Source organism: Panthera tigris, chromosome A3, assembly GCF_018350195.1.
Source record: "Panthera tigris isolate Pti1 chromosome A3, P.tigris_Pti1_mat1.1, whole genome shotgun sequence".
NCBI classification, from domain to species: Eukaryota; Metazoa; Chordata; class Mammalia; order Carnivora; family Felidae; genus Panthera; species Panthera tigris.
In genome coordinates this window covers 20,801,965-20,823,919 of record NC_056662.1, presented here as the reverse complement: position 1 = coordinate 20,823,919, position 21,955 = coordinate 20,801,965, and the positions used below count along the sequence as shown (strand labels likewise).

General features: G+C 51.6%; 1 protein-coding gene across 2 annotated transcripts in view; it reads left to right on the top strand.

The window, feature by feature from the left end:
- Positions 1-21,278, top strand: part of PPP1R16B (protein phosphatase 1 regulatory subunit 16B) — a 99,772-nt gene extending 78,494 nt beyond the window's left edge. For both annotated transcript variants that reach the window (XM_042980410.1, XM_042980411.1), the window contains 8 exons: positions 298-443; positions 2,354-2,457; positions 4,117-4,241; positions 7,114-7,239; positions 7,773-7,848; positions 8,785-8,914; positions 9,006-9,174; positions 16,484-21,278. In XM_042980410.1, coding sequence (XP_042836344.1) covers positions 298-443; positions 2,354-2,457; positions 4,117-4,241; positions 7,114-7,239; positions 7,773-7,848; positions 8,785-8,914; positions 9,006-9,174; positions 16,484-16,993 — 1,386 coding nt within the window. In that variant the 3' untranslated portion in view covers positions 16,994-21,278. The remainder of the gene's footprint in view (positions 1-297; positions 444-2,353; positions 2,458-4,116; positions 4,242-7,113; positions 7,240-7,772; positions 7,849-8,784; positions 8,915-9,005; positions 9,175-16,483) is intronic.
- Positions 21,279-21,955: the final 677 nt, after the last annotated feature.

Below are 21,955 nucleotides of genomic sequence, written 5' to 3'. Positions count from 1 at the left end.
CCTCATTCAAAATTTTGTTTCGTTTCCACCACTCACAAAGTATTTTCTCTCTGCCCCTTGGATTTTTAATATTTCACTTATATTTTTATCTTGAATGTTATTAACTTTCTCGTGGGGAAACCGAAGCTCAGAGAGGCTATGTGGCTTGCCCAACGTCACACAGTGTGTGAGTAATGCAACTTGATTCAAATGCAGACAGTTTGGCTGCACTGTCCTTCTTGTGGCCTCTCGAGGGGAACCCCGCAAGGGCCGGGGCCCCGCTGAAGCTGACCCTGTGTCCCCCCTCACCCCCCGCAGTGCTGCATCGACAACTTTGAGGAAATCGTCAAGCTGCTCCTTTCCCATGGTGCCAACGTGAATGCCAAGGACAACGAGCTGTGGACGCCCCTGCATGCCGCGGCCACCTGCGGTCACATCAACCTGGTGAAAATCCTCGTTCAGTAGTACGTGACCCTCTCTTCCCCAGGGACAGCCTCCCCTCTGCCTTTGGTGGTTTTCTATTTGTTTTGTTTCTGCCTTCCACCCCTTCCTACCCTCCTCCCCGCTCCGTCTCTCCTTTTCCTCCTGCGGTGCCATTTTCTCTGTCTCTTGTGGTGCCTCGTGTGTCTCTCTTTGTCCCCATGCCCTCCCTTCACCTCTGTCTCTGTTTCTCTCTCTCTTCCTCTGGCCCCCAGTTCCCTTCCTCCCTCCACCTCTGTGTTCCTTTCCCACTCTTGTCTCTCTCTCTCTCTTTTTAATATAATTTATTGTCAGATGGGTTTCCATACAACACCCAGTGCTCATCCCAACAAGTGCCCTCCTCCCTGCCCATCACCCACTTTCCCCTCTCCCCCACCTGCTCTTGTCTCTTTTCAATCTGTCTCTCCCTGTGGTTTTCCCCCAAACTATTAGCACACGACATAAAAACTCACCTTTCTTGCATTGCAGGAATAATCCCGATCAGTCTTGGTGTGAATCCTTTTAATATGCTGCTGAGTGGGGGTTGCTAGTATTTTGTTGAGGATTTTTGCATCCGTGTTCACAAGGGATATGGGTCTGTAGTTTCCATCTCCTGGAGGGTCTTGGTCTGGCTTTGTATCAGGGTAGCATTCTTTTTTTTTAATTCTCTTTTTTTTCTGTCTCTGTGGGCCCATGAGTTTACATTAATCTCTTCTACTCTCTTTGGGTTTCGTTGCCATTTTTGGTTTCTTTTGCTATTAAAAAAAAAAAAAAAAAAAAGCATACTTGCTTCCTTGGCCCTGTCTCTCAAATGTTATTTACATGCTTTTCTTCAGGACAGAACCTGCTTTGAGGGGCACCACGTGGCAGTGTTTTTCCTAGGAATATGGCCATTTCTCTATATGCTGTTCTGAGGGTCCTTTCCTGCCCTGGAAGGCTTTCCAGTCCGCTCAGGTTCTGTAGACACACAGAAAAGACAACGTTCAATTTTAAATTATCGCACATCTGACTGAGCCGCGGGGAACATCGAGTGGCCACAGCCTGATCAGTGATGGTGCCCAGAGGAAAAGGGAGTGCCAGCCGAGTACAGTGGGTCCCCAGCGCTGATCTGTACCAGAATCACGTGGGGCGTGGGTTCAGAATACATAATCCAAAGCCGCACCCCCAGAGACTGTGTTTCAGGAGGTCTGGAGCGGAGCCCAGGAAGCTGCAATGTATTTCGGTGATTCCCCGGGTAATTCTGCAGGGCATCTCAAGATCGCGTGTGGGAACCACTGGGCCAAAAACCAGATTCTGCCAGAGAGCCCCAGGGCTCTGTCCTGCCCCTGTCCTGTCAGCCTTTCGGGCCAGGACTTGGGAGAAGGTCGGGGGGAGCCGGTGGACAAGGACTGAAATAGAGCTGGGGTTTGAACCTTGACCCTCCCGCATGCTTGCTGGGTGACCTTGCACAAGTGACTGCGCTTGTGTGAGTGTTTGTTTCCCCTTGAGTGAGATGGGTCCGCAATAACAACTCAAAAGGACTAGCACGAAGAGTCACTCAGACGATGTGTGTATAGGGCTTAGATCAAGCCTGGCTCTAAGCAGATGTGTGATAATTTATGCCGTTAGTGTTATTTGTACTATCGTCACCAAGGAAGACTTTGACATCTGTCCTCAAGCGCCTGTCTGCTGGCCCAACAGAGCAGCAAGCTGGGGGTGGTCTGCTTGGGACGGCTTTCCTGGGAGCTCCCATCAGAGGCCCCCGGGGATCCTGAAGCTGCCTTCCTGGCTGGGGTGCCCCAGCGAGGCGGAGGGGTAGTGGGTGCTGGGGTGCCCAGTGGGGTTGCGGGGGAGAGGCTGGGGGCGGCGGGGGCGAGGCAGCCAGACCAACCCTAGCCACCCCTCCCCGGCCCTCACGCTCACTCTTTTTCTGCAGTGGGGCCGACTTGCTCGCCGTCAACTCGGATGGAAACATGCCCTATGACCTCTGTGAGGATGAGCCCACCCTGGATGTCATCGAGACGTGCATGGCGTACCAGGGTAAGCGCGGGGTACCACGCGTCACGTGGGCACAGGTGAACGCGTTAGCTGGCTGCAGGCCCGCCTCATGCTCCGCGCTCAGGAAGTAGGACGGGTCCTCGTCGTGGTTGTTATCCGGGTGACTAACAGGACGAGGCCACAAAAGGCCCCTGGAAAACGTGCTGTGCAGGAGGGAGGCACTGTTCTCATCACGTCACCCACACGCGCGGGCGGCCTCAGCTGGCCTCATCTCCTCTTCATCAGCTGTGACAATTCAATTCAATAAACATTCACAATAAAGATATATTCCCCTTTGGAAACATAATCGAGAGTCAAGAACATTCGCGGGTGCCCGCTCTGTGCCAGGCACCACGCTGGCTGCCAGGGGCCGGGATAAACAAGATGTGGGCTGTTCTCAGCTCACAAATGAGCCGCAGAGAGGAAACAAATGTGGCAATCAGAGACCTGCCCGCCCCCACCACCCCGCACACATATTTCTGAAGGCCTCCTTGGAAAGAAGTCTCCAATCCAGACCCTTGACTGCAGTCTGAGGTCCGGCCGGGACCCTGCCGTTGAGTCTCCTTCCGGGTTGGGGCAGTAGCCACCGATGTGGTCGCTGGCCCGGGCTCTCCCTATTCCTCTGCTGCAGGGGTCCTTCACTTTTGTACCAGTCTGGTGAATCCAGGGGCACCTCTTCAGGAATAGTGCTTTTAAATGTGGTTCTCAAATTCCCAGCATCATAGCGGAGATCAGTCATGTTAAAACATGGCTACCAAAACATTTTTAAATGTGTTACGTAGAAACTTCGTTAATTCACGAAACAGCAAGAAAATACCTGCAGTTTTCTGTTGGTGACGGTCACGGGCACCTGCTAATTCTGTGGATTTTCCCCACGTCCCCGGTGGAAGGAAATAACTGTATTTCATTTCATGGTTGGTGATAATAAACGTGTAATTTTTTTCCCCTCCTTTCGAGTTTATAGACCTCCCCTCAGTTCTGCGCAAGAATGTTTGATTTGACGGACATTTCTGTAGAACATGTCACTTTCGCCTTTTTAAACACCATGAAGTAACTGTCAGTAACGCTTAGACTTTTAGTCGGAGATTCAGGCTATCGAATGTTTGTCCGGGTCCTTCCACTCCAGTTTATTCAACTTGCCATTCAGAAGTTACATGTTCGCTAATTCATTCATGCCCGTAACAGAAATTCATTAAGCATTGAGCCCTCGTGCTACAGACACAGCCATGGGAGAGAGGAAGGGAACTAACAGAGAGACCCTGGTCAGACAGGTGGTCGAGGCAGGGGGGGCGTCAGCAAAGGAGGTGATCCCGGCCAGACCTGCAGGATAAGACAGGGCCAGCCGACTGAGCTGTTGCAGACAGGCAGGTGGATGGTAGGGATTTCTGGTGTAGAGAGACAGAATATGTAGCAGTAACCAATCCTATTTAAGTGCCTCCTGGGCTCCAGGCAGGCATGGCCCTTGACCTTTGGGCCAGTGCACGGTGTGCGTGTTCACTGGGCCTGGGAGACAATGACCCATGGGCATGTCTGTCTTCTCCCTTGCCCGGCAGACCTCGGGGAGCAGGAGCCGTGCCTCGCCCTTCTGCCCCGCCACCCCTGCCCGCTCGGGGCCTAGGCCCGGAGTGCTGACTCAGTGTCCCCCCCCCCCCACCCATGCAGGCATCACCCAAGAGAAAATCAACGAGATGCGGGCAGCCCCTGAGCAGCAGATGATTGCGGACATCCACTGTATGATTGCAGCGGGCCAGGACCTTGACTGGATAGATGCCCAGGGTGCCACACTGGTGAGCAGATGGGCCAGACGGGTTTGGGCTGGGGCGGGGGGGTGTCAGCACCGGAACCAAGACCAGCTGTGGCCGAAGTGGGCCAGCACCTGGTGGAGGTTAAGCTTATACAGTTGGGGCCTTGAACCTCCCCCAGACGGCTTTGGGGCCAGAGTTGGCTCTGGAATATGGAGGTCAGCAGAGCGGGGGGCTCACCCCCTTTGAGAATCTGGCCACTTTCAGCTGGGGCTGGGAGTCAGGAGCCCTGCTGTCCGCCCGTTCTGTGTCCAAGTTCCTCCTCTACTTCGAGCTGCAGGTGTCCATCCTGAGCTCATGATTTCCCCCTCCTCCAGGGGTGGCTGGTGCCATCATTCATCCATCCAGTCGACACAGACCTCCGTGCCACATGCTTTACTAGACTTTGGAGAGCTAGAACAGTGAACCTTCTCTCTCAGATCTGCGTGATTGGCTCCATTCATCCTTTTGGCTCGAGTGTCAGCGATTAGAAATCTTGACCTCTCTCCATAGGCTTTCATAGGACGATGCAGCCTAGTACTGGGGAGGGCCTGCTTCTGAGGCTCTAAACTGAAAACAAGAGCAGGGCCTTGAAAGCCCGGATGCCCCCTCCCCCCCCCCCGCAACCCCTGCTGATGGCTGGGTCCTGGCCTGGGCTTGGGGTCCGTGCTGGTCGTAAACACTCAGGAGTCTCAGAATCTTGAGCTGACCAGCTGGGGTTCACCAGCAAGACCCCTCAGTGCCCCTCAGGCCTGACCCGGTGGCCCAGGTGTGGTTACTGAGCTTCCCCCACCCGGTTCCTGAGCCCCACCCTCTGCCTTATGCCTTTTCCTGTTCACTGGGTCCCTGCTCAGCCCAGCGCTAAAAGATAGAGTTAGGTAGTGAGACTGAACACGGCAGTATGAAATCAAAGCTAAGCTGTCCCAGGGCATGGCCCACCCTGGCTGGAGCTCCTTTGGGTGTGTGGCTGGACCCTTTAGACACACGGGTCTTCTCTTGGGCTGAGGGCTGGCCTCAGGGTGGCCCAGACCACATGGGCCAGGCCCCTACTGGGTCTCAGGTCGTCCCAGTAAAGTGGGGATACGAATAGCACCTTCCTCACCAGGTTGTTGGGAGGAATAAGTGAGATTCTGTATGTAGGTGCTTAGCACAGAGTCTATAAACTCTCAGTGGATGTTAGTGATTAACATCTTTTTAAGTTTATTTATGTGTGTGTGTGTGCGCGCGCGCGCGCGCGTGCATGTGTGTGTCTGTGACAGAGAGAGAGAGAGAGAGTGAGCGAGCTCAGGGGACAGGGGGAGAGAGGGAGAGAGAATCCAAAGCAGGCCCACGCTGTCAGCGTGGAGCCTGATGTGGGGCTCGAACCCACGAACTGTGAGATCATGACCTGAGCTGAGAGCAAGAGTCAGACACCTAACCAACCGAGCCGCCCAGGCGCCCCAGTGTTATGGTTATTCTAGCAATATCACTCTCCCGGTCGTGCCATTTTCTTCCCAGCCAAGTATGAGGCCCCACAGTTTGTAATGTCTGGCTGGCCTGCTCGGTGTCCTTCTCCACAACTGGCAAACCACACGTTTGTAAATCAGATGATTGTTCTAATTTTCATATATGCCTGTACCAGATCACACCCCGGGTTTATTCTGAAAATTAAAAAAATAAAGGAAGACCTCTATTTGCCAGAACCTCATAGCAACCTTACCCCGGGATGGGGCAGCGTCTGACCATCAGGGCTGTGTTCTGAAGGGCCACTTCCTGGGGTCATGCCTTCTCTGTCCCACTGACCGGAGCTCTGTGGCCGCAGACCTCAGCCCCGCCAGAGCTCTGGCGTCCTTGGGATCTCAGCTCTATCTCCCACCTTGGCTGGGCAGTTGGTTTCTCTTTGCCTCATCTCCTTACTCCTTCCTTTCTTCCCAGGGTGCACCTTACCATCACTCACGGCCCTCCAAGACAATCACTTACTGTTTGTCATGCGCTAAGCACTTTATATATTTTCTGGAGGTCAAGCAGATGGGATATTTGTGGTCTGCAAGGCGGCACCCATCCCCAGAGGCCTTGAATGGTGCTGGGTAGAAGAGTTGTGGCCTCAACATGAAGCTTTCCCTCGTTGGATGTGTTGGTTACCTATCGTTGTGTGACAAGTGACCCCAACACTTAGCATCTTAGAACAACAGTAAATATTTGTTATCTCACATGGTTTCTGTGGGTAGGGAATTGGGAACAGCTTAGCTGGGTAGCTCTGGTGGGGGCCTCTCACGAGGTTGCGGCCATCTGAAGGCTTGACTGGGGCTGGAAGATCCACTTCCAAGATGGCGCACTCACATGGCTAAGAAGTTAGTGTTGGCTGTTGGCCGGAGGCCTCAGTTTTTCACCTCCTTACAACCTCTCCTTGTGGCTGCTTAAGGGTCTGCGCTACACGATGGCTGATTCCTAGAGTGATTGATCCAAGAGAGCCTAAGGTAGAGCCAGCAATGCCTCGTATGACCTCACCTCAAATCACACACCACCACCTCACAATGTCTTGTTTGTTAGAAGCGGGTCACTTGTTCTGGCCCGCATTCAAGGGGAGAGGAATGAAACTCCATCTCTTAAGGGAGGTATGTCAAAGAATTTGTAGACATTTTAAAACCACCATGTTGGGCCTCCGAAACCCCTTCCTCAGAGCTCAGCACGTGGTAGGGACTCAGTAAGTGCTGTTGCCTTAACCACAGGGGCTCTCAGACCCACCACAGGATGGAGAGTGGCCTTAAGAATGCTTTGTAATGTGGCTGGATTTCCGACTCATTCTCTTCCATTCACTGCCCCCCGGAATGAGCTGGGATTTGGGGAAGAAGTGGGACTGGTGCCCGTAGGGAATGCTCACTTTCCTTCTCTCCTTCAGCTGCACATAGCTGGAGCCAACGGGTACCTGCGGGCAGCCGAGCTCCTCCTGGACCATGGAGTGCGTGTGGACGTGAAGGACTGGGATGGCTGGGAGCCCCTGCACGCGGCCGCCTTCTGGGGACAGGTAAGTCTCCGCCGTCGGGCTGGGAGGGAGGGCACGCAGGACCAGCCCGCTGTCCTTTGGGCTGGCAGAGGGTTCACAAGACCCACCGAAGGGGTTGACCACAGCTAGTTTGTGGGATAGGAAAGGACCTTGAGAATTTGCAAAACCATTCGACAGGTTGTGTCCTAAGAAGATGATGATCACATTTGCCACATTAGAAAATTCCTCACATTTTTGATTTGAGGAGTTTCTCCTTTTGTTTCCCAGATACAAAACTCTGATTACAGCTGTTGCCGTCCCTCCTTGGATTCCTGACAGCTCTAGATTTACAGCTGACTCCTTCTTCTTCTGTCCCTTGGCATGGCCCAGGCATGCTGGAGGAGGTGTCACGCCCATTGTGTGGACAGGATTCCTGGCTCCAGGGTGCAGAGCCTTCCCTGGGAACCCGCTCTGCCCCATCATTCTTTATGTCATATCCTGAGAAACACTGGGCACTCTTACTACCTCCCAGGCTTTTTGAGCCAAAGGGGAATGTGGGCTTCTTCCTGTTTCAGATGCAGATGGCAGAGCTATTGGTGTCCCATGGGGCCAGTCTCAGTGCTAGGACATCCATGGATGAGATGCCAATAGGTGAGTCCAGCATAAAAACTAATATACACGTAGGTACTCATTAATTATTTGATGGATAGTGGAGTAATTGGATAAATATAGAGTTGGCTAGACGGTGGATTCGTGTGTGGATGGATAGGATGAATGAATAAATTAATGAAGGGTAGTTTAATGTGCAGATGCACAGCTGGATAGGTGGATAGAAACGTGTATGGGTAAGTGGATGAATGTATGGATGGAAGGTTGGATAGATGGATGGGTGGATGGATGGATGGATGTGTGGATGGATGGATGGATGGATGGATGGATGGATGGATGGATGGATGTGAGGATGGGTGGATAGACAGCTGGATGGCTGGCTGGATGAATGGATGGATGGATGGATGGATGGCTAGATGGATGGCTGGCTGGCCGGATGGATGGATGGACAGCTGGATGGCTGGATGGTTGGATAGATGGATGAATAAATGGATGGGAGGGTAGGGGATGAATCTGTGGATGGATGGATGGGTCAGTGAACATCTGTGGATGGATGGCTGGGTCAGATGAATGAAATGATTAGGTGGATTGAATGGGTAGGTATATATGATTTGATATACATGTAATTTGGGGCTTGGACTACAGAGAGTACTTGCTTGTTTCTCTTGATGTGTCTTATATCACTGGAGAGTTGATGACTCCTGTTGGAAACTACCAAAGGGGGATGGCTCTTCCCACAGCTGGGAACCTTAGGAGTTGTGACTGTACAGATCCTGGGGTTCCTGTTCTTATCCTCTAAGGATTGGGGTGTAGCCCAGGAAGTAAGGCTGGCATTGTTTTCTTTCCTCCCTGGATGATGCCCCAAAAGATGCTGGGAGTTCTCAGGGTGTTGGGATGGCAGCTGCCGTGGCCTGGAGGGCCCTCAGGGGCCACTGGCCCCTGCACTGCTCCCCACAACAGTCTCCTTTGCCCCTTCAGACCTGTGTGAGGAGGAGGAGTTCAAAGTCCTGCTGCTGGAGCTAAAACACAAGCATGACGTGATCATGAAGTCACAGCTGAGACACAAATCGTCCTTGAGCCGGAGGACCTCCAGCGCCGGGAGCCGTGGGTGAGCCAGGGCCGGCCAGCCTTGGCCCCTGGGGATGCTCCTGCCCGTGGCCCCTGGGCACAGCCCTCTAGCACCTCCTCTCTCCCCTCAGGAAGGTGGTGCGGCGAGCCAGCTTGTCAGACAGGACCAACCTGTACCGGAAGGAGTATGAGGGAGAGGCCATACTGTGGCAGCAGCGGAGTGCGGCCGAGGATCAGCGGACCTCCGCCTACAACGGGGACATCAGGGAGACCAGGACAGACCAAGAGAATAAGGACCCAGTGAGTGGCTTCATGCCCCTGCCGCGGTGTCAGCCCTGACTTGGGAGGTGGCCAGGACCCCAGCCCAGTCTTGCCTCTTCTTCTCGGGGCCTTCCAAGGGAGGGTGGCCGGGCAGTGCCCTTCAACCAGCCGGACCCCATCTGATGCTGGTGGCTCCTGTGGTTAATGAGGCGATCCTGGGGGTTGTGAGAGTCAGAGCCAGGAGCTTCGACACACAGTAGGGTCTCATAACAGACAGGAGGTAACTGCCATGCGCCTGCTTGTGCTCCCGCAAACCTAGTTCTGGGCTTCCCAGAAGGGAGGTTCAGTGCAGCAGCCATCCTGGGAGCTAAAGGCACTAAAACTTTTTGGCCGTGGTGGGGAATAACAAGATGCTGACCATTGTGTTTACAGAACACGTCGGTTGGAAGACATTTTTTGAAAAACTGAGGAGGGTAGTGGGAGGACCTCCAAGAAGCCTGCTTGAGGAGTAGCCAGGGGTCTGGGCATTAAACTTTCTTTCTTTTTTTTAGTATCTATCTGTCTATCTATCTATCTATCTATCTATCTATCTATCATCTATCTATGTATTTATTTAGAGAGTGAGCAGGGGAGGAGCAGAGAGAGAGGGAGACAGAGGATCTGAAGTGGCCTCTATGCTGACAGCAGAGATCCCAATGCGGGGCTCAAACTCACGAACCGTGAGATCGTGACCTAAGCCGAAGCTGGACGCCTAACTGACTGAGCCACCCAGGTGCCCCATGGGCATTCAACTTTCTTAAGGGAATGATGCTGTGTTGGTTTCCTAGGATTGCTGTATGTATCACATTACCGTCAAGTTGGTGGCTCAGAGCAGCAGAGATTTATTCTCTCGTGGTTCCGGAGGCCAGAAGTCTACTATCAAAGTGTCCACGGGGTTGGTTTCTTCTGGGGGTTCTGAAAGGGTATCTTTCCACGCCTCTCTCCTAGCTTCCGGTGGCTCGGGCATTCCATGACTCCAGTCTCTGCTTCTGTCTTCACACGGCCTTCTTCCTTGTGTGTGTCTGTGTTTCTGTTTTCTCTTCGTAGAAAGACGGCAGTTGTTGGATTAGGGCCCAGCCTAACTCAGTGTGACTTCACCTTATTTTAATGTATTACATCTGCAAAGACCCTACCTCCAACTAAGGTCACATTCGGAGGTGTGGGTTGGCCGTGACTTTTGGGAGGACACTACTGGACTCAGGTTCCATGCATGGCTGCTGTCTCGCTTCATGGGGCCAGCAAGTTTGGGGCCAGCGCAGAATTGCTGGGGACAAAAAAGGGAGGGGCTGACCATCCCAGCAGTGGTCTGCCTTTTTTGGTTCTTCTACCGACCATGAGCAGCTGAACACATCTCTAGAGAGTGCGGCTTTGGTGGGATGCGAAATGATTAGCTGCCCAGAGTGCCCACCTGTCGCAGTGGGACCCTGCTTCCCAGCTGGAGCAGAGAGGTCACGTGCAGCCTTGTCTCACCCGCAGGGGAAGGTGCCCACTGAAGGGAATCAGTGGAGCCTTGGCTGGGGACAGAGAGGGCACCTCGGAGGCTTTGTTCTGCCTGGTCCCTAAGCTTGGGGGTTGGGGAGAAAACAGCTCTAGACTGAAATCAAATCACATTTCAGATGCCTTCCACTACACGTTATTTACTTTTCCTTCGTGAGTTGGATTTACGTACGGTAAAGTACACAAATCTTTTTTTTTTTAATTTTTTTTAACATTTATTTATTTTTGAGACAGAGAGAGACAGAGCATGAATGGGGGAGGGTCAGAGAGAGAGGGAGACACAGAATCCGAAGCAGGCTCCAGGCTCTGAGCTGTCAGCACAGAGCCCGACGCGGGGGCTCGAACTCACGGACCGCGAGATCGTGACCTGAGCCGAAGTCGGACACTCAACCGACTGAGCCACCCAGATGCCCCAGTACACAAATCTTAAATGGATTTTTCAATGGACTTTTATAAATGCGTGCCCTCAGGCGAACGCATAGAACATTTCGATCACCCCCAGGAAGTTCCCATGTTCTCTCTTCCAGTGGTCCTTCCTCCCCGCCTCCCCAAAGAGAGACGCTACTTAACTTGGAACGGTAGAGGTTAGTTTTGTGTCCACATCTGCATACGAATGGATCCAGGTAGTAGGTGGTCTTTTGTATCTGACTTCATTCTTGACTGTGAGACTCGGCTATGTACAGGCACGTAGCAGCAGAGTTCGTTCGTTTTCATTGCTCTGGAAAGTTCTGTCGTTTAGCTAGGCTACGACGCACGTGTCCATTCTCCTGCTGGTGGAGGAGCAGGTTGTTCCTGCCTTGGGTTGTTTCAAGTTTGGGGCTATTTTGAATAAAGCTGCTCAAAACATTCTCATCCATGTGTTTTGGTGGGCATCAGCACTATTTTCTGTAGGCTCTATACCCAGAAATGCAGGATGAGTCATGGGGAGGCTACGCGAGATACCGCCAAGCACTTTGCCAGAGTGATAATACCCATCTACTCTCCCAACAGTGCTCAGGACACGTGAGAGCTTCTTGCCAATCCTTGGTGTACTCATTCCTTTCCATCCGAGCCATCCTGGTGGGGTTACTGTGGTAGCTCGCATTTTATTTTATTTTATTTTATTTTATTTTATTTTATTTTATTTTATTTTATTTTATTTCATTTTATTTCATTTCATTTCATTTCATTTCATTTTTTTCTATTTTAGTTATTTCATTTCATTTCATTTTTAAATGTTTATTTTGAGAGAGAGAGAGATAGAGTTGGAGAGAGAGAGAGAGAGAGACAGAGAGTGGGGGAGGGACAGAGGGAGACAGAGAGAGAATCCCAAACAGTCTCCACTCTGTCAGTGCAGAGCCTGATGTGGGGCTTGAACTCACGAACCAGGGGATCATGACCTGGGCCGAAACCAAGGGTTGGACGCTTGACCGACTGAGCCACCCAGGCGTCCCTTGCATTTTAAATTGGTATTTGCCTGATGGTGGTTGGTGGTGAACACATTTTCATGTGCTTATTGGCCGTCTGGTTATCTTTTTTTGTGCCACGTCTGTTCTTCTGCCCCTTTTTGTTGGGCTGCTTATCTTTTCCTTATTGATGGGTGGGAGAGAGACCGAGATTCTTAAATCCTCAGGGAAGCAGCTCCTCCTTCACACCTACTGTGTTTGTTCAGATCTCCCAGGCCAGGGACTCTGCCATAAGTGCTCAGTTGGCGTGGAGCCGTGTAAATCATTAGCCCTGCAGGGAATTAGGGTGGGATGGGGGGTGGCCTGAGTCTGTTGATAATTTCTACGGCTTCCTCGTCAGACTGCAGTTTATTTAGGGGTTTGTTGAAGGCAAGAGAATGGGCCATTTTGCCTCTGGGGGTGGGGTTTCAGGCCTGGGGAGAGATGGCAGCTTGAATTTTTGTACTTGTTTTCTTTACTTCCAGAATGGTCCTGGAAAGAGACCATTCAGAAGATGGCTGTCTTCCCGCCAGTTGCCCAGCCATCTAGCGTCAAGGACAGCTGTCAGGGTCCAGGGCCCCAGATATCAGTCCCAGCCCCCGGGGTAAACCAAGGAGATCACAGGGCACAGCTACAAAGCCCACAGCTCCTTCCTTTTTCTTACCTCCCCCTTTCAAGGCTGTAGGTACTGACAGGGCTGCGATGGTCTCTAAGACAGACATTCTCCAAGTGTGGTCCCTGGACCAGCAGCAGCGGCATCACCTGGGAACTTGTTGGAAATACAGATTCCCAGGGGCGCCTGGGTGGCTCAGTCAGTTAAGCATCTGACTTCGGCTCAGGTCACCATCTTGCAGTCTGAATTCGAGCCCCACGTCGGGCTCTGTGCTGACAGCTCAGAGCTTGGAGCCTGCTTCACATTCTGTGTCTCCCTCCCTCTCTGCACCTCCTCAGCTCCTGTTCTGTTTGTATCTCTCTCAAAAAATAAATAAACATTAAAAAAAAAATTTAGAAATGCAAATTCTCTGGCCTCGCCCCAGAGGTACTGAATCATAAACACTGGGCTCTGGGTTTAACTAGCAATCTGTGTTTTCACCAGGCCTCCAGGGGATTCCGGGGCACACAAGAGTTTGAGGACCATGCATCTGGGGGGGAGTATCTGCTCAGCTTGACCCGCAAGTCAGGTTTCTGCCAAGACTCTATCCGGTTAACCCCCAGGGCTGGCTTTGGCACACGCTTTTGGCAGAGCTGAATCCCTGGAACTCAGGAGTGATGGCACAATCCCATCTCTTAACCAGTAGCTCACAAACTTAACTGTACGAGAAAATCACCTGGGGTGGTGTTTTTGGGTTTGTTTTCAAAAAATTCTGATGTCTAGGTTGCAACCCAGACAAATGAAATCTGAATCTTTGGGCCTGGTGTCCAGGCATTGTACGGATGTATTTAAAATTTTTTTTAATGTTTATTTATTACTGAGAGACCCAGAGAGGGACAGAGCATGAGCATGGGAGGGGCAGAGACAGGAGAAGACACAGAATCTGAAGCAGGCTCCAGGCTCTGAGCTGTCAGCACAGAACCCGACGTGGGGCTCGACCTCACAAACTGCGAGATCCTGAACTGAGCTGAAGTTGGCCGCTCAACTGACTGAGCCACCCAGGCGCCCCTGTACTGATGTATTTAAAAAGAAACTCATAGACTTGATTTTTTGGAGCAGTTGTAGTTTATAGAAAACATATGTAGAAAGTACATAAAGTTTCCACACACACCCCTCATCATGTCCCCCGATATCCACTGGTATTAACATCTTATATTAGCGTAGTAGGTACATTATCATTGATGAGCCAATATGGATATATGATGATTAGCTGAAGTCTATTGTTTATGTTAGAGTTTACTCTGGATGTTGTACATTCTGTGGATTTTGACAAATGTGTAATGTCACATATCCATCGTTAAACTTTTATACAGAATACTTTCACTGCCCTAAAAATCCCTGGTGTACCTGTTCATCCCTCCCCAACCCCCTGGCGACCACTGATCTTTTTACCATCTCCGTGGTCTTGCCTTTTCCAGAATGTCATAAAGTTGGAATCACACTATGTAGCCTTTTCAGGTTGGCATAGATATGTGTTTTTAACTCCCCAGGTGATGCCATTGTGCATCCGTGTTTTAGATCCCTGCTACTCAAAGGGTCAGTCTGGAATTTTCTTAGAAAAATGCTGAAATTCAAGTCCCAACCCAGATCTGGTGACTCAGCATGTGCATTTTAACAAGAGCCCCAGGTGACTCATATGCACATGAAGTTAGAGAAGCACTTATTTAGACAATGAAGAATGGTCTTTTTCCAGGACCATTCCGGAAGCAAAGAAAATAGATACAAAAATTCAAGCTGCAAAAAAAAAAAAAAAAAAAAAAAAAAAGCCTCAAATGTGGCTTCAATCTGCCTGTGTAGCTTGAAAGGAGCCGTTAAAAACAAAAAGAATATGCACACATACATGGAAGCTGACTATAGAAAGGGCCCCTCCCCTTACCATGATTTAGCCCAATTGTATATTTCTTGGAGATCTTTCCAAGAAATGGAAATTCTTGGAATCACAAGTCAGCGCATGAAGATTGCCTTCATTCTTTTTACCAGATGCAGAACGTTCCAGCACAGCTACTTGCCATAATTTCCCCACTGCCTAATGGTGACTTCCAGACTTTTCTCCCCTAAGGGAGCATACATCTGTGAAATGAAGTCCTAGAAATGGGCTTGCTGGTGTAGAGTATGCATTCTTCCTTAAAAACCAATTTTTTTTGGTGGGGTGTGTGTGTGGGGGGGGGGGGCGGTGATGTGATATTATCCCCCAAAGAGGTGTGGTGGCAGTTTATATACCTGCCAGTTTTCCCACACTCTTGCCAACCCTGAGGCATAACAGACTTTTAAAATATTTGTTGGGGCGCCTGGGTGGCTCAGTCGGTTAAGCATCCGACTTCAGCTCAGGTCACGATCTCGCGGTCCGTGAGTTCGAGCCCCGCGTCGGGCTCTGGGTTGATGGCTCGGAGCCTGGAGCCTGCTTCCGATTCTGTGTCTCCCTCTCTCTCTGCCCCTCCCCCATTCATGCTCTGTCTCTCTCTGTCTCAAAAATAAATAAACGTTAAAAAAAATTAAAAAAATATTTGTTAATGTGATAGGTAAAAATATTCTGTTGCTTTTATTTTTATGTCATTAGTTGTTAGTGAGACTGAATATTGTCTCCTGTGTTTATATGCTATGAATATTATTATTATTGTTGGGAGCTGCACATTAGCGTCCTTTGTTGTTGTTTTTCTGTTGGGTAATTGGCCTAATATATATATATTTTTTTCAATTTTTAAAGTTTTTAAAAGTTTTTATTTATTTTGAGAGAGAGATAGACAGCAAGTGGGGAAGGTCTTATAGAGAGATAGAGAGAGAGAGAGAGAGAGAGGAGGCAGAATCCCAAGCAGGCTCTGCCCTGACAGCAGATGCAAGGCTTGAACTCACAAACTATGAGATCATGACCTGAGCCGGAATCAAGAGTCGGACGCTTAACCAGCAGAGCCACCCAGGTGCCCCTGGGTAGTTGGGCTTTTTAAAATGGACTTTTAAGAGCTCTTATTTATTTGGGAAATTAGTCCCTTTTCTGTCATATGCGTTGCAAATATTTTTATGTGCCTTTTGACTTTATTTCTGGTGAGTTCTGCTCTGCTTTTTTTGTCACCAAATATAGCCACCTTTTAGTTTCTAGTTTATAGGCAGCAGCTTCTTTCAAAGCTCTCGTTATCCAGGGGTTTCTGGGTTAGAATTTCTGCTGTTTGGAGTGGATATTTGCTGGGAGTACAGAAGGAAGATGACAAATGACCAAAAACTCAGCTAGAAATGGCTTACACAAAACAAGAATTTATCGGCTCATGTCACCGCAAAGTCTGGGGCCGACTGGACACTGGGGCTCAAGGTGCACCCCTTCAGTCTCCCTTTATGTCAGCGGCACTGTCGACATGCTGTCTCCCCCAGGCCCCCAGCTTCCATCACTGTGGCCACCCTCAAGTTCTGCATAAACAGAACTTCTGTTTCCCAGTTGTTCTGGCACAGATCCCAGGGATGAGTTTTGTGCAACCAGTTTCAGCCAAGAACCAATTCCTGCAGTGAATCTGCCGACTGGCCATGCCTGGGGTCATGGTCCAGTCCTCACGGCAAGGATGGGGATTGGCCAGCTCTGTCAAAACGCATAGATCGGCGAGTCCCCTGAAGCAGAACGGAGGTCCTGTGAGCTCGGTTGGGAACATGGAGCGAGGACAGGTCCAGGCAATAAGGCCCTCAGCAGAGGTGCAAGCAGGGAGTGGGTTTGGATCCTCTGCCCGGCTGGTAATGTTGTCCTTCTCCCCCTCAGAACCCCCGGCTGGAGAAGCCCGTGCTGCTCTCCGAGTTTTCTACCAAGATCCCACGAAGTGAAATGGACGGGCCTGTTGAGAATGGCCTCCGGGCTCCAGTCAGCACCTACCAGTATGCACTGTCCAACGGGGATGTCTGGAAAGTGCACGAGGTGCCTGACTACAACATGGCCTATGGCAGCCCCGGCGTGGCCGATGCCACCTCGCCCTGGAGTGGCTACAAGGAACAGAGTCCCCAGACGCTTCTGGAGCTGAAGCGGCAGCGGGCTGCGGCCAAGCTGCTCAGCCACCCCTTCCTGAGCACTCACCTGGGCAGCAGCATGGGCAGGACGGGCGAGAGCAGCAGCGAAGGCAAGGCCCCCTTGATCGGAGGCAGAACTTCACCCTACAGCAGCAATGGAACCTCGGTATATTACACGGTCACCAGCGGAGATCCCCCGCTCTTGAAGTTCAAGGCCCCCATGGAGGAGATGGAGGAGAAGGTCCATGGCTGCTGCCGCATCTCCTAGTCTCTGTGTGACGGAGGAGAGAGATGCTTCGGGGAGGGGTCTCTGGAATCCACCCACCCGGCAGCCCTGGCTGGGGAGACATCAGAGGGCAGCTTGCGGGGAGGTGGGCTTTGCTTTCCAGAGCTGAGCCCACCTCTCACCCAGCGGCCCATAGCATCACCACTTCCCACGGCTCTGCTTCCTGCTGCATTGTCTGCCGTCAGAAACAAGGCCCCATCGTGGCTTCCTGACTCACCCCGCTGTCAGATTTTGGGGGGGGGGGGCGCTGGGATTCCATTCCAGTTCTGTTGTCGGTTAAGGCTTCTCTGGACCGGGACTCGCATATCCCATATCGGTGCGCACGTGCACGCGCGCACACACACACACACACACACACACACACACACGCTCAACCCTGTGTAGGAATGACACAGCTGGGCTCATGGGAAGCAGGTGGGACTGAGAATTTGTGGGTTCTTCCCAAGAGGATTGAGGCTAAGACTCCGTTTCATCACCACTGCCAACGTGGCTTTAGTAGGGGAGGGGGGCTGCGAAGCTGAGACCCACGGTCCTGCCCAGGGTCACGCGGGGGGGCCTGGGCTACCATCCACATCTAGCAGGAGAGGAGGTCCACTCTTTGTTCAGAGGAAGCTCTGAACCCACGTGGGGTCAATGAGACGGGCAATGGCCTTCTCCCCACAGCCTTGCCCATGCCGGAGGCCAGCTGTGTGACCACCCAGAGGCCGAGGTAGAAAACCAGGCTAATGCCTGGGATATTCCATGCCTGGGATAATCCAAATCCTATTTTACTTTTGGATGGAAGTGTCAAAAATTGGAGGTGAGGGGGAATAAGGTTAGTGTTTCCGAAAGTGCGTTGGATAAAAGGATTCTTTTAGGCTGTAAAACTACAGGTGGGAGAGAACTGAATTTGCTTTCTTGCTTTCTTTCGTGGATAGCATCATGATCACTGGGTTTTACTGACTGGTGTTGGAAGAATGAAGCTAAGTGAGGAGCTTCGGTTGCAAGGGCTTTCCAGGGCGAGGAGTGAGTTTGTGTTGTTAATTTCTACAACCCTCTCTGGTGACCTGAGAGAGCCCAGTGCCCTGGCCAATCTTTGTGAATATCCAGGTGATTTCGGTCCAGCCTCTGTCAGCCAGACTCCCTCAGGCTGAGTGAGCCATCGGAGTGAACAGTGAGAAACTGCTGGGAGCCCCCACCCCTCCCGGGGTAAATGCCCAGGACCCCCAGCCCAGATTTGCCTTTTCTGAAATGCTCGTTGAGACAAGTTTTCCAGTTGGCCCTTGTGAGGTCCTGCTTGGCCCAGGGTCTCCCAGCCTGCTCTCGCGGGAGTGGTGACACCCCAGGGCTGCAAATCCAAGGCACCCGTGGCCAACACCCTGCATTGCATTCAGGACAGCGGTGATGGGGCTAGAGAGGGGCCTCACTGCAGCCCAACAGTCTCAAAGCCCTGATCTCCCTGATGCTGGGGAGGGAAAACCAAGCTGCCCACCGTCTCTCGACTGCATTTTCTCAAGAGCCCCTTTGAAATTGCTGCCCACGAGTTGGGTACTGTTCACAGGCTCAGCCAAAACCTACTGGTGTACTTCATAAGCCGCAGGTTTGTTCCCTGCTCTGTGCACCTTTCACTTATCCTACAACTACCTCCTTAGAGCTCTAAAGGGACTCCTTAGGTCCAAATTCTGGGATTTGGGGGACAAATCTGGGTTCCCTTTAAACTTCTTTCTGAGCCTGTGAGAAATTCTCCCTGAGGGGCCCCTGGGCCAGGGAGCCGGGGCTGGAGGAGCCCCCCGTGCCACAATTCCAGTAAGGGGGTCTGCTGTTTATCAGCCCCAGTCCCCTCTGTGGCCTCCATGGCCCCACAGCCCAGAGAGGGAGCTGGATCCCAGGGGCCTGGCTGATGCTTTTCCAGGAGCAGGGCAGCTGGGCCAGAGAGCAGAGGGCTCAGTGGAGTCACTGTGCACCTGGTGGCTCCTGGGAGCAGGGAGGGTCACAGCAGCAGGCCAGCCCCACCCCAAGTCCAGGACAGATCCAGTGGAGGGTGGAGGGGCAGCTCAGGAGACTGCAGGCAGGGATGTGTGATGCCTCCCGTGCCCCTGGCCTCTGCGGCAGTCTCTCCGTCACGTCAGCCCATGGCTGGAGCGGGGCAAGAATGATCAGAACACACATACCTTTGACTTTAAAGCAGTGTTCAGATTAGACTGACCCTGAACTCCTTTTGAGCCAACTTAAGCTGTAAGCAGAAGGGTGCCAAGGGAAGCCATACCCTCCCAGGAGAGGGCTGTGCAGGTTTTCCGATCTGCTGGCTCAGGGGCCAGAGACTGAAGGCATTCGTTGCCCACTCCGAGCCCTTCTGGCCGCTCCCTCTTTCCCCTCACTTCCTGCCTCCTGGGCCACGCATCTCCCAGCTGGAAAGAAGGCCGGGAATCCCAGCGGATTCCCCGACAGCAGCCAAGCGCAGACTCATGGGCATTTTAGCTCTTGTTTTCAGTCCGGGTAAGCCGTTCCTTGTTAGGGCTTCGAGTACCTGGGAACTCAACCTATGGGTCTCCGTGGTGTTGAGGGACAAGGCGGGGTCAGGGTCATTCATGTATTCGCTCATGTCGTTTATTGACTAGCTGAGACATACCAGGCACTAGGTTAGGCTCTGGGGGTAAAGGAGGAGCAAGACAAGGCGAGGAGACTTCGTTTTACAGTTTTTATCCCTTGACGACCAGCATCTGATACCTTGAGGTCTCAGGAGCCCCTCTGAAGTTCACCTGAGACAGAGGGACAGCATCCTGGTGTAGCTTCACCTTGGTTTCTAGCTCTGGAGTCTCTAGAGTGGGAAACCCATCAGCAGCGAAACTGCCGTCCTGGCCATCCCCGGATAACATCTGCCACTAAATGCAGATGCTGGCTCTTGAGTTCCATGGAGACAGCATTCCAAGTCTGTCTGGGACTTTCAGGGAGAGCTGCCTTCAGGCCAGCATCTTTGGGGCATCGTAGACTGGCAGATTTGAGGTCAGTATGTGGAAGGACAAAGAGTCTGGAATTTGCTGCTGCTTGCACCTCGGGTTCTGAAACTCACTGTCTCTTGCTCATTTTTGCTCCTTTGTTATGGAGTCCCCCTGCCCCACCAATGGATAATGGGAGGTGTGGAACTTCTCCTTTAACACTGAAGCCTTTCCTCATGCATCTGCCTCCTCCTGGCAGGTGTGGATCAAGGAGCGGGGAGAACGCTGGCAAGGTATACCAGATGCTCAGCTCACTCCTGAGCCCCAGGTCTGGTGGTAGTTCCTGGCTGATTACGGGAGGCTACTCACAAATCACGTGCCACGTGGCTCACTGTGAGCTCTGGCCTTTGCTCCCACCCTGTGCCCCCGGACCACTGACAACTGTGGCTGTCACCGGATAGTTCCTGGCCAGGAGCTCAGGGAAGTGGAGTAAACCTTAGGCCCAGGTTCAGGATGTAATTCACCAAATATGCAGCTGCGATTGAACTGCTCCAGTATTGGATCAGGGTCAGTGGGCTTAGGAAAGCAAACAAGGGGGTATCCCTGTTCTACAGCGCCATGGTTTGCTGGCTCTGTAATAACGAGACCGTTTTTGGCAATTGGTACCAGATACCTTTTGGTGTTGAGCTCTCTCTCCCACTTGCCTTCCCAGAGTAGGTTTTACTGGGGCACTTTCCAGAAGGGCAGTTTTTACAAGATGCTCAGAGGGACTGCATTTAACTCTTGCTATTGTAGCCTGGGGACAGCCTCCGCCATCCCAGTGCATGTAAGAGCGAAGGGTCATGCGGTCAGTGGTTGACTCTCCAGAAGTGACCCCCTTTGCCAGAAGCTGTAGACCTCTCCTTGATAGGAGTCTCTTGTTGGCCAGTTGGCCAGAGGGCCTGCTTCCCATGAACATTGCAAGTGCCACAGTGCGGGGCCTGGCTCTGTGCACCGAGGAAAAGTCTGCAGACACCCAGCCCTCCGCAATAATTCACCAGACCAGAAGCCACTGATGTACAGAGAACACTGAAGAAAAATGTATTTTATGTGAAAAAACGTTAAAACTCTGTATACTGTATCAGCAGCTTTGTGTAAAAAAAATGGCAATCAAGAGAGTCTAATATATTTAAAACTTTTTTAAAAAAAAAATCCTCGCGGATCTTTGATATTGTATTGAAGTAACTTCCAGGTAGCTCCTCGCCGCGTGGCAGTGGTGGGCCTCGATCCAAGACCGTGGCTCGACCACACCCCAAAGGGGCGTGACCCTGGGGTTGCTTCCAGCTGCCAAGGCCTGTGACAGAATTCACTGTTGAGAGTTTTTAATTAAGATTATTAAAATTCCTTTTAATAACACCTGCTAGTGTGGCTGTGGTCATTGCGGCGAGCTCACTTGAATTATGCTGAGTTGAATTCACCAAGAGATGATCTCTGGGATGGAGGGCAGGGGAGGGCTCCTGGTCCCCGTCCCCACGACAGAAGGCTCTCCTGGAAGGCCCCTAAAGCAGAGGGAGCTCTGAGGGCTCAGACTCGGAGTAGATGTCTTTCTAGATTGGGGGATGGTGAAATCCAATGCATCGGGGGATGGCGAAACCCAAAGAAGGGTGGTTGGGAATGACCTTTACTTTGTCAAATGTTCCCTTTGGAATAACATGGAACCCTGTAATAACTCATAAGTATATGAGGTTTTTTCCCCCCTACTTTCAAAGGTTTATCTGGTAGCATGTATAAGTAACGGGGCTGTCCTTCTAGTTTTGGAGTGCACCGGCCCACCTGCCTTACCGTTTTTCACCCCTCCACCCTGGTCCTCCTACTGGTAAAATACTCTATACTACTTTACATTACTACAACACGACATTAGGGGAGACCCTGGTTATTCTCACTTTTTATTTCCAGCAATAGGGGCATTGACAAGCTATGTGGCTGCACAGCCCCAGACTGTGGTCCTTGTCTTTGTCATAAGCGGAAGTTTGTTGGTGTCTTGAAAGAG